The sequence below is a fragment of the Acanthochromis polyacanthus genome, chromosome 6, assembly GCF_021347895.1.
Source record: "Acanthochromis polyacanthus isolate Apoly-LR-REF ecotype Palm Island chromosome 6, KAUST_Apoly_ChrSc, whole genome shotgun sequence".
NCBI lineage: Eukaryota > Metazoa > Chordata > Actinopteri > Pomacentridae > Acanthochromis > Acanthochromis polyacanthus.
In genome coordinates, this window is record NC_067118.1 from 16,566,025 (window position 1) to 16,579,116 (window position 13,092).

A 13,092-nucleotide genomic window follows, 5' to 3' on the forward strand; every position below is an offset into this window, starting at 1 on the left:
TCACACCTATGGAAATTAGAATCATCAGTTAACCTCAGCATGTTTCGGACTGTGGAAGGAAGCTGGAGTACCCGGAGAAAACCCAAGTATGCAAAGGGAGAACATGCAAACTCCATGCAGAAAGATTCTGGGAAAGCCAGGACGCAAACCTTGAATCTTCTGGCTGCAAGGCAAAAATGCGAACCACCAAGCCACTGTTGGTCAAGTTGACTTGTCTTAAGCTGCTCACCATTTACTGCATGTCAGATTTTTTTTTTCTTGCTTAATCTGCGCAATTCTACGTGTAAAGATGACAGTTCACTGTGAGACTGTTTCTTGGCTCTCAGTAGTCCCTTCCTGAAATCCCTCGTTTTTCACAGGGTTTCAGCAAATCACAATATGTTAAATAATGAGCTTTGGAGGGACTGTAGGCTGGTTTTATTACCTTTGGTCAGATCAAGCTAGCTGTATTCTTATATTTAAGATTAATATAAGTGCATTTCCAGTGAAATAGTGGTTAGCACTTTTGCCTTGCAGCAAGATGATCCCTGGTTCAAATCCCGGCCTGAGCCTGGGATCTTTCTGCATGGAGTTTGCATGTTCTTCCTGTGCATGCATGGGTTTTCTCCGGGTACTCCGACTTCCTCCCACAGTCCAAAAATATGCTGAGGTTAATTGATTACTCTAAATTGCCCGTAGGTGTGATTGTTTGTCAGTATATGTAGCCCTGCGACAGACTGGCGACCTGTCCAGGGTGTCCCCTGCCTTCGCCGAGTCAGCTGGGATAGACTCCAGCTCCCCCCGCAACCCTAATGAGGATAAAGCGGTGTATAGAGAATGGATGGATGGATAAGTGCATTTCCTAAAATGTAGAGTTTTTATGTCAAAGGAAGTCATGTTATTACCTCCGACAAGGAGGTTATGTGACACCCGGCGTTTGTGTGTCCGTCTGTCTGTCTGTCTGTTAGCAAGATAACTCAAAAACGCCTGGGCAGATTCACATGAAATTTTGAGGAGATGTAGACTATGGTAAGAGGAAGAGCTAATTTAATTGGTGGCAATTTGGAAAGGATCCTGGAATCTGGATCACTTTGAATTTTTTAGTATGTTTTAGTATGTGGTCCAGAATAGGACAAAAACGTCATAGGTTAGTATGTCATCCAACAAATTGGAGCAAGGTGTCCAGATAGCTCAACTGGTTAAGAAGATGATTCGTAAACAGAACTGTGTCAGACACGCAGGTTCAATTCCAGCTCATGATCCTTTACTGCATGGGTTTCCTGTTTTCCTCTCTATCCTTGGCAGAGATCTGCACTCTCTAAGTGCGTTTCTAGTTTAAGATTTGATTGCACATCATTTATGGGGGTAAATAGGGCAAAATCAAATATCGGTAGTTTTATCAACAGTTTATTTGGAGTCACAGCAACACATTGTGCCATTATCTGATCCCTGCAGATCAACAAGGACTTAGAAGGAGAGATCCAGTTTGCATCAGCAGTTGGTCCCTTCTCTGTGCCCATCAGATGCACTATAAAGAAATGTAACGTGAGTAGTTTAGTTAACCTACAGAAAACAATTAGACATATTGTTCATTGGAATTTTGCTTGTGATTAACTCATACAGTTCTGTCTTGTGTTTTTTTTGTTTTTGCATTCTTTAGACCTAATAATGTGGCAATGATAATTATTATGTGGAAAAAAGGAATAATTCAGTGTATCACACTGAACCCTGACACCACATAGAAACAACACTGTCTATCTATCTCTATATAACAGTCTTCATATGCTCAGTGGACTATCTAATCAATTTATGTATGTATTAATGTATGTAAAAGTATGTACTCAAACTGGCAGCTTTTCACTTGCTCATGCTAATTACAGCATGTGAATATATCCTTTTTCTAGCTGAAGGTTGACAGCCAGTTCATTGACTTTGGGTCGCACGTCGTGGGCCAGACTGTTTCACGGACTATCACCTTGACCAACAAGGGTGCACTGGCCACCCTCTTCAGCCTGGACACGTCCCCGTGTCTCAGTCCAGAAACTCGAGATGTCCAGATGCCATCCCAGGTCTCAGCCAAAACCTGCCAGGTCAGACATCAATGTGGACCTCAAGAGTTTCTGTGCCTCAATTACCCCGATGGAGACATTTTATTCCAGCTATCATAAATGGCTCAATTTACTCTTTCTTTTACATTATATGTTTTATTGCCGTTTTTCTGCCCAACCGTGTGCTGTAGTGCTGGAACTGGTGCTAAGACTGACAGGCAAAACTGATACAACTGGTAAAAATATTGAAGGAATACATATGTATAAGAGGATTCTAACACTTCTGAATTTTGATAGTTAGAAATCCAGGTCTGACAATGTGCATATGAACAATTACATGTAAAATCCAATTTAGGATTGTGTTGTTCACTGATAGGTGACATGCAGTCAGAGCACGGCATCTAATAACTACAAGGACGCTGCAGAAATCCAACCAAAGCAACAGAGTGAGGAGCTCTCTGAGACAGTACAGGAGGAGCAAACAGGTAAAACTATTGTACATATGAGCACATGCACAGTATAATTCAATAAAACAGTTTTTGCCCTCATCTAGAGTTCTGTAAGGACCTCAAACTGAAATACATGGATACTGGCAGTACACACGTGGACAAAATTGTTGGTACCCCTCAGTTAAAGAAGGAAAAACCCACAATTCTCACTGAAATCACTTGAAACTCACAAAAGTAACAATAAATAAAAATTTATTGAAAATTAAATAATCAAAATCAGCCATCACTTTTGAATTGTTGATTAACATAATTATTAAAAAAAACAAACTAATGAAATAGGGCTGGACAAAAATGATGGTACCCATAACTTAATATTTTGTTGCACAACCTTTTGAGGCAATCACTGCAATTAAACGATTTCTGTATTTGTCAATGAGCGTTCTGCAGCTGTCAACAGGTATTTTGGCCCACTCCTCATGAGCAAACAGCTCCAGTTGTCTCAGGTTTGATGGGTGTCTTCTCCAAATGGCATGCTTCAGCTCCTTCCACATATGTTCAATGGGATTCAGATCTGGGCTCATCGAAGGCCACTTTAGAACAGTCCAACGCTTTTCTCTCAGCCATTCTTGGGTGTTTTTGGCTGTGTGTTTTGGATCGTTGTCCTGTTGGAAGACCCATGACCTGCGACTGAGACCAAGCTTTCTGACACGAGGCAGCACATTTCTCTCCAGAATGCCTTGATAGTCTTCAGATTTCATCGTACCTTGCACACTTTCAAGACACCCTGTGCCAGATGCAGCAAAGCAGCCCCAAAACATTACTGAGCCTCCTCCATGTTTCACCGTAGGGACAGTGTTCTTTTCTTCGTATGCTTGGTTTTTGAGTCTATGAACATAGAGTTGATGTGCCTTACCAAAAAGCTCCAGTTTGGTCTCATCTGTCCAAAGGACATTCTCCCAGAAGCTTTGTGGCTTGTCAACATGCATTTTTGCAAATTCCAGTCTGGCTTTTTTATGAGTTTTTTTCAGCAGTGGTGTCCTCCTTGGTCGTCTCCCATGAAGTCCACTTTGGCTCAAACAACGACGAATGGTGCGATCTGACACTGATGTACCTTGGCCTTGGAGTTCACCTTTAATTTCTTTGGAGGTTGCTCTGGGCTCTTTGGATACAATTCGAACGATCCGTCTCTTCAATTTGTCATCAATTTTCCTCTTGCGGCCACGTCCAGGGAGGTTGGCTACTGTCCCGTGGGTCTTGAACTTCTGAATAATATGAGCCACTGTTGTCACAGGAACTTCAAGCTGTTTAGAGATGGTCTTATAGCCTTTACCTTTAAGATGTTTGTCTATAATTTTTTTCGGATGTCCTGGGACAATTCTCTCCTTCGCTTTCTGTTGTCCATGTTCAGTGTGGTACACACCTTTTCACCAAACAGCAGGGTGACTACTTGTCTCCCTTTAAATAGGCAGACTGACTGATTATGAGTTTGGAAACACCTGTGATGTCAATTAAATGACACACCTGAGTTAATCATGTCACTCTGGTCAAATAGTTTTCAATCTTTTATAGAGGTACCATCATTTTTGTCCAGGCCTGTTTCATTAGTTTGTTTTTTAAAATAATTATGTTAATCAACAATTCAAAAGTAATGGCTGTTTTTGATTATTTAATTTTCAATAAATTTTTATTTATTGTTACTTTTGTGAGTTTCAAGTGATTTCAGTGAGAATTGTGGGTTTTTCCTTCTTTAACTGAGGGGTACCAACAATTTTGTCCACGTGTGTATTTGTGGAAAATACAGGAAGTTTGTTTATTAACTTTATTGTTTAAATTTGTGTGGTGTCATTATCAGGTCAAAATCTTAAAGTGGCCATATTATGTAAAATTCCATTTTTGAACATAATTACATGTTCCCAGTATGTCTTGAGCCTCACAAAATATGAGAAAAGATCAAACCCTCATTTCTCTCCCTTGTGTATGGATTAGAAAATGTGTCTTTGAATGAGCCGTTCAGGTTTGCAGCCTGTTGTTATGCTACATGTTGGTGGTATGTACAGAGATGTAGAAATATCCCTGGAAGGGGTGTGGGCAGAGGTGGCTCGGTTGAATATAAAGCTACACACACTAAAAAAAACTTTCTAGAACAGCGCTACAATCAGATGTATTATAGGCATGGTGTTCTGTGGAGTACTTTGAGCAGAAACTTGAAATATGTGTTTTGGGAACATGTGAGACATTCATTAACTATCAAAAAAATATTTAATATGAAGCCTATATTTCCTCCAATATAGGTATGGTATGGTATGGTATGGTATGGTATGGTATGGTATGGTATGGTATGGTATGGTATGGTATGGTATGGTATGGTATGGTATATAGTTTATGACTATATATCGACACTACTGATGACATTGTGAACACAGTAAAAAAATATATATACCTGCTAAACATCAAGAGTATAGCAGCATTTTGACAAGAGCATGTAGCTCAAAGCACTGCTGTGCCTAAATACAGCATCACAGTGCAGCACAGTTGTGTTTGAACAGAACATTAAGGAAACAGTGTTCCCTACAACTGTCTGAAATACAGGAAATGATGACTGACAAAATCTCCTCACTGGGGATGATTCTCCTCTACTTTCTGTTCCTGTTAGGACATTTGGTCCTTGTAAGAACAAAAATGAAAGAACACACACAGAAAGCCGAGGGTTCACCTTGCTCTCAGAGCTGACGACAGGGAAGCATCTTCTCTTCAATGTTCTGATGGGAAGTCTTCATCGCTGCACTCAGCACTTTCCACTGCTGATGATTTGATAAGCGTCACAGTACTGAGTCTCTCCTTTGCTGGCTGTGGAAATTTTGCTTTGACTTGACTGTTTCTTTTGCTTTCTTAATTTAATTGATTATTGTCGTGAAAGGTCCTCTGATAGTTCACAGATTTTAAGGATGTTGAAGTTGCTTTTTGAACTGAAGCTGGCAGGATTCAGAAATTTCTGCCATTTTTAATGAGACAAATGTTTTTTTAAGTTATAGTCAGATTGTATATTGGCTTACAATTTGCCATTTATGCTCGCAGGAGAAAGAAGTGGTGCTTAATTTTTAGTGGCCTAACTGATGGAATTTTAATGGTCTATCTGCTCATGTCTTACTGATTGTACTCAATATTCTCAACAAGTTCACCGTTATCATCCTTCGGAGATTTACCTTAGTGCCATCCATCGTAAGACCGAATCTTGGTTGTTCTGTACTTTTCTTTCATTTACCCACCCAGGTTTATTATGTTTTCATTTAGTTTTGTTTGAAAAGCTGCCATGTTGACCATCTAACCACTCAACACTTGAAAAGACTTATGATCAGGTTTTGCACCGTGAGAGTCTCTATATCTGTATGTGGCAGCATCAGAGGCTTCAGTGACGTGCCCGGAAGCAGTTCCAGAGGCTTACCTGCCCTCACATGTCAACATCCAGACAGACCAGAGCCCCTCAGACTCCAGTGACATAAGACTAGGAAATGTAAGTATTGGGCACTACTTAAACACTTACAGTATACAGTAGAAATAAGTACATGCCTGTTTGATATCATTTGATGATTCAGAATTGCATTATTCATATTATATTTCATTTTAACAGCAGGGTATTTGTTCTTGTGCAAATTTAGAAATTAACATTTTAGTTTCCATATTTTATTATTTTAGTACTACATAAATTCACTTTTATTTTTGATAACAGATTCAGTTCTCTTTGGCATGGAGGATACCAGATTTCTAGACAGAAGTCCTGCCATTCCCGTGAGACTCTTTCTTTCCGTGGTTGAGTTGCTCTTCCTCTCACATTAGGACACCTAAGATGTTCTATTGGATTCAAGTCAGGGGCATACTTCTCAAGATATGATCTGGACAAGTATGTCACATGAAAAATGAGTTTTCATCTTTTTTGCATTAAAAACACTTGTCTGTTTCTGGCAGTGTACTGTGGATCAATACACTAAAATACTTGTGCCAAATTTAGATTTATCTTGGTGTCATCTAACTGAAGAAAATGCCCCCAGTATTTATCAGGTTCCTATGTTCTTTTGCAAAGTTTCGTCTTGCATTTTTTTGCCGAAGAGCAAGCAAATGTTTTTATTTCTGGGATGCTGTCCATAGAGGTTCACATTGTGAATTGTCTGTCACACTCTCTGAACTGTCATAGAAACTTTCTTTTGATAACTCCCGTGCCAATTCTGAAGGACTTACCCATCTGTTTTTCCTGAGGTTGATTTTGCCAATAGCACTCTGTCCATGGCATCATTTTAAGAGCACCACCACTGCAGCTCTGATTAGTGGAACTATGGCTGGTTCTATACCTCCTGAGTACCACCAGAATTTGGCAATTCTTTTCCAGCAACGATGCAGACATGCAGGTAGACACAGCCCACATGCTCAAAACTGAGAAAGTTCTGGTCTTTACAGTTCAGTGTATAATCATGTTCATGCAGTTAGGCTCTTTGGAAATCACAGCCGCCCTCAGTTTTGTTTCAGTGATCACAGGTTTTCTAACTTGTGTGTCACAGATCACAGGTGTAAATACTTTTGTTGTTTAGTGACCCGTATTTTCAATGTAGTCCTTACAAAGTATTTTAGTGTTTTTAAGACTAAATACTCTCCTCGTCAATGCAGAAATAACTTAGTTTTTGAGAGGTTGCACGTAAAAGCCTGCCATTTGCTGGTCATTTAAGTAGGCATTCCCTCCATTCTCCACTATTTTCTTGGCCCCTCAACAGTGTACGAGCAGCTACCTACTAGACTGAGAAAGTTTTGCTGAGGATTTGGATTGTGCAATCAGGCAGCTCTGCTAGTTTGTGAAAAAAATTCAGTGAATTTTCCATTTTATTCACAGTACTCTTTTCTCCCTCGCCACAACGAGAATTCCACCCGTCACTGTTTCAAGGGAACACCGAAGCTGGAGCCTGAGGGTTTATCTTCTATAGCAGAATCATAGTGTGACACATTCAGCCCATTATGTGCTATGTACTACAGAATTGGCTGGCTAAATGACACTACAACTGGACAGTTTTGTCTAACTGTTTTGGGCTTCCCAGAGGTTTCATTGTATAAAGCATGTTATATAGAACGGACTAAAAGCATACAATTGACTCTTCTTAGCAAGACTAATTATGTTTGTCTTGAGGGTGTTCTAAGACATCGAAATGCTATGGGGCTATTTCACCCAAGAAGATTGATCACCTTGTAGAGTAATAATGCTGATTGGTCCCGTAAAGTTGAAATTTTGACTCTTATATCTAATTTTAGAGAGGGGCAGGAGAGGGGTGTATTTCTAGTGTGCTTTTATCAAAAGTAATCTTCCTATCAAATTATGAAACATTGTGAGACATTTTATGACTATCATCTGTCTGTGGAACCCTCTGCCTCTCTGTTTTGTTTTTAGTAATGATGCTGTGTGTGCCTTGTGGCCCATGAGAAGTTCCAGAGTTTTTTAGGGTTCATTATGTCTCTCTGGTGGGGGGCTAATGGTGCATCACCTCTCCCTCTGCGCTTATTGTGACTGTGCGTGTTGCATCCTGCCTGCATGCCCTGGGCTCGATCATTGTCATTTTGACTGATACTTTCACATTGCATGGTTGAAGGCTGGTGTCTTAAATGGCAGATTATCTATCAAACCATCATGTTTCCATAATGTGGAGTCGCATGCTGCTTCAATGGCTCACTCCTCTCTTTAGTTTGTTTTTTTATTTGCTCTCACCACCTTGATGCTTTGTAGACATTTAGTAGCATTTCATTTAAAGTTGCACAACTGCATAAAAATGGTTGTGTCTCTCGAAAAACATGGTAAAACTACGCTGTGTTCTGTGTGTGCCACACTTCAGCCCAGTAAAATTATGTTTGCAGTACTATTGAAAGCCTATGTTACATTTGTAAGGCTGACTTAAAAATCACACTTTAACCTGTTGGACATGTGTTTGTTTAGGTGAGAGAGGGAGAGGTCAGACCATTTGAAAGCATCAAACTGGAGATTGTATTCACGCCAACCGTCCCAGGAGACAACAAACTGGATTTTCACATCAAATTCTCTGACATAACCACCACACCAGTAAGACACAACACGTTGATAATCTTGTCATACGTCACAGGTAGAAGATGGGATACAGATTTAAAAAGCCATAGATAACACACATAGTTCTACTCACATCATGAATAAAATTGTATGTTTACTATGTGTGACTGAGATCTGGTTCAAACAGATATCCATCCAGGTGAGGGGTGTGGCAGTCAGCATCCCTGTGTGGGTAGTTGAGCCCAATATTGACCTGAAGATCTGCACATTTGATCGTCTTTTTCAAGACACTATTGTGGTCCAAAGCAGGTGGGTCCCAAAGCCTGAGGAGGTAATAACTTTGTCACTTCTCTGAGTGCTGAGTGCTGAGTGAGTTTAGTGTGTATAATTATACTAATAAGTTCTGATCAACTGATTATGCAAGAGGGTCTAAGGTAAATCCTGGTTTAACTGCTGTATCACATTAAAATACAGTATTACACTGTTGCTGATGTACTACTTCTGTTTGTCTCATCAGGTAAAAAAAAAAAAAAAATCCCCACACATAAACAACATAAGATAAGAATAAGAATTATTTACCCTGAAGTAAGTTAGAAGGCCAAAAAAGCCCTACAAATAATTTACTTAATACCTCATTAGCCCATTTTCAAAACTGAGTCATGCTGACCTACAAGACTACAAGATAAAAGTCACTGTAAAACAAAACTATGAGAGTGGAAATACATGCACAAATGAGACAAGCGAGGCATTCCCAGGTTTTTAGAAAACCTTAAATCTCAAAAACATAAATAGTATATTCCCAATTCATTGTATCTGATATATTGTTGCAGAATTATATGAAACTGTAGGAATTATAGGAGTTTGCATAAACCCTTGGCTCAATGAGATGACCACTGAATTGAGTGGTGCATGTCATATTTCCATTTTATTTGTTGTCATGCTAAGAAATATCCTTGAAATAGAGTTTGGAAAGTGGCATGGACTGCTGATGTAGCATGCTGGCTTATCTGCTGAATGCAATACTAAAACTCCCTCACACTCTCAGTCTCTGCCAAAACAGGCATTTTCACAGAAAAACGGCTCATGGAAATCCCTTAAAATTGACAGCGCCTGCTTACTTTTCAGCCCAATATAAAACTCCCCCCCCCAACTATGCTCAGCGCCAAACAGCGTATTGAGATATTCAACCAATGTGCGGATATAGTAAAATATAGATGTATTCGCTGATAAATGTTACTACACAATGGATGATGTAAGGGACCAAGCAGCACATCCTGATGATTCTCTTTCATCTATACAGTCATACAGAACTAGAGTAAATCCTTTTTGATTATGGATGTGATATATTATGATGCACACCCAAGGTTAAGAACACACCAGGGGCAGTGACATTTGCAGGAGTGTGGTCCATCACCTAGCCAGTCATTGTTTCACATCATGTGGGGGAGGGAGTGTATGTGTGGGGGCGGGGGAGATTTGTGACAACTGCCATCTGGTGTGCTGGCATACAAGCACATGTGACAATATGACGATGACAGCGTCAGTGTGAACTGCGGCTTTTAAAGTAAAAAAAAAAATGCTAATGCTTGCACCAGCAAACCATGCAATGTGTCACTCTGCTTCCAAGACAATAATTTGAACACAAAATAGCTTGGCAGGCTTTTGAGGAAAACAATGCGAGAGCTGCTGCTTTCATCATACAATTTGTCAGCTTTCCCTTTGAGAAGATTGTAGATATCCCACAAGTCCTCCTTAGTGTGTGACCGATTTTTTGAGAGAAAAGCACAAAGAATAATTGAATATGTCCATCTTGTCTGTGAGCCAGTGATTTGAATTTCACTCCTACTAATTGAAAGAATTTTTAAGAGGCTTTAAAATGTAGTGTTTGACTTTGGCTTATGAGCCAATGATCGAAATATTCTGAACACAGTTGGCAGAGTTTTCTTTTTCTACATTTCAAACATTGAGTCTGGACTTTCAAACCCTCCTCCACTGGCTCCAGCTGGGGAGTTGAGCACTCCTGCCCAAACCCAGGTCACGAAAACACAACCAACCTCTTTCTCTGTTTACTGTATTTCTGTGATTACTGTACCTCATCTCAGTGCAACCATGAATCCTGTTTTATTTGATCTGAGGAATGTGTGTTGTTGATATTAGAGCTGAGTTTTTCTTTGGGGGAAAATAGAAACGTGGATGTTATGAAAAATCTGCTCTTTCAGTTGTTTTTAAAAAAATATACTTTAGTGCTGTAAGCAGACAGTGCTGCATTATGGGGACAGTTGCCGAGAGCGTTTGCCATGATGGCTTGGTATCCCATGGGGCTTTGGAATACATGTGAAGTGCACAAGCACAGCCACCTGGCCCTTTTAAGAAAGGGCACAGGCACTGCCGTAGCCGTGAGCTCTAGAAGTCCAGGCACTCACATATTCAGCTGTTTGTAGACCTTGCATGAGCAACTTCTTTGCAACATAGCTATTGTAAAAAAAAAAAGAAGATCTCTATATTGTATATTAGCATCTCTATATTGTCACATTCTGCCATGTTGTGTATTGATTTATAAGTAAATACTTACTGTAAGTTCTTATGAACTCTGTTCTGCTCATTCGACAGAGATCACAAAAAACAGTGACATGATTGCTGTGTTTGTTATGAGCACCGCTGGTAGTGTCACTGTGAAATATAAATTTTTTTACATTTTAAAAACAAGAATGTACACACCTATGACATCTATAAGGTCCGACTGACTGTGGATTGTGTCATTGTGTGTGTTTGTGTGTGTGTGTGGGTGGATGAGTGTTATAGGTTTATAATGTTGTCTGTGCTGTTTTTATTGCCGTTGTTGGTCCTCTGACTACTTTTACTGAAAACCCCAACTAGGGATGGGAGTTGAAAATTAGCTTAATGCTACACTCTATATGTAATATATCAGATGTGTTCTATGATAATTCCATGGTCCCTGATCAAATAAATGAATAAATAAAGTAAATGGGAATATGACTATGTCATCTCCAAAGGGCCACAGTGAGAGATTTATCTTCACTAATTTTGAAGTCCTCCACGATACTGTTTTACCTTACAGAGCCCATTGAGGTTTCTGTGTGTTACAAAAGCAGTGAAAGGCTGGGTTGTTGTTCTGTCTCTCTTTATTACATTATTCTTGATAGAGACGTGAGCTCATTGGACCATTTCCTAACTTCAGAAGAAGCTATTTGCTGCATTTGTTCTTCTAACACATTAAAAGAAATACCCACGGTTTTGCTACAATTTTAGGCGCCAGACTGCATCATCAAAATAATACAGACACCCAAAGATTACACCTGTTTCAAAATCATAAGTATTGATCTGTTGCTGCAACAGTCTCCATTCTTATGGGAGGGTTTTCTATAAGATTTTGTAACCTCAATGCGGGTGTTCACTGACATTCAGCCTTAATAACATTAGTGTGACTGCCAACTACCACCAGTTGCTGTCCAGTAATGACTGCTACTGGGCAATAAGACCTGGCTCACACTTTGCACTATTTAATGAGATGGTAATCAGGACTCTGTACTGGTCGGTGAGGACCTTTCACATCAACTTCAGAAAACAATTTCAGTCAGAACTTTGATTTGTTCCCACACCCATTTTCATGTTGAAACATTAAAGACTCTTCAAACTTAAATTCAAACACAAATTTGAAAACAGCATTGTGTACAATATCATTGTATTCTGTAGCACTAAAATTCCCCTAAATTGAAATTAGCTGGCCAGGGTTTAAACCATTTTTTAAAAAAATTAAAAAGCCCCAGCCGGAATGTATGTAGGCAGGATGTTTACATAATTTTGGCCTATAGTCGAGACTCTAGTGTTCATATGGCATTTTTTTTCTTGGTTATATCTATATACACCCACCCTCCACTTTATTAGGTACACCTGTTCAATTGCTTGGTAAGATTAATAGATAATCAGCCAATTACATGGCTTCAACTCAATGCATTTAGGCATGTAGATGTGGTCAAGAGAACTTGCTGAAGTTCAAACCGAGCATCAGAATGGGGAAGAAAAGGGGTTTAAATGACTTTGAACGTGGCATGGCTGTTGGTGCCAGATGGGCTGGTCTGAGTATTTCAGATAACTGCTGATCTTCTGGGATTTGCACACACAACCATCTCCAGGGTCTACAGAGAATGGCCCACAAAAATGAAGATGTCTTTTTGATGTGAAAGGTCAGAGGAGAATGGGCAGACTGGTTGGCGATGATAAAAAGGCAACAGTAACTTAAATAGAGTAATCACTCGTTACAACCAAAGAACGCAGAATACCATCTCTGGACACACAATATGTCGAACCTTGAAGAAGATGGGTTATGGCAGCAGAAGATCACACCGGGTAGCACTCCAGGAAACTAAGGCTACAATTCACACTGACTCACCAAAATTGGACAATAGAAGACTGGAAAAACATTGGCTGGTCTGATGAGTCTTGATTTCATGTGCTACATTCAGATGGTCAGAATTTGGCGTAAACAACATGAAAGCATGGATCCATCCTGCATTGTATCAACAGTTCAGGCTGCTGGTGGTGA

General features: G+C 39.7%; 1 protein-coding gene across 4 annotated transcripts in view; it reads left to right on the forward strand.

Annotated features, from left to right (window-relative positions):
- Positions 1-13,092, forward strand: part of cfap74 (cilia and flagella associated protein 74) — a 69,554-nt gene that overhangs the window by 24,358 nt on the left and 32,104 nt on the right. For all 4 annotated transcript variants that reach the window (XM_051949340.1, XM_051949341.1, XM_022213993.2 and 1 more), the window contains exons 15-20: positions 1,435-1,524; positions 1,884-2,069; positions 2,404-2,512; positions 5,872-5,987; positions 8,442-8,564; positions 8,716-8,837. In XM_051949340.1, coding sequence (XP_051805300.1) covers positions 1,435-1,524; positions 1,884-2,069; positions 2,404-2,512; positions 5,872-5,987; positions 8,442-8,564; positions 8,716-8,837 — 746 coding nt within the window. The remainder of the gene's footprint in view (positions 1-1,434; positions 1,525-1,883; positions 2,070-2,403; positions 2,513-5,871; positions 5,988-8,441; positions 8,565-8,715; positions 8,838-13,092) is intronic.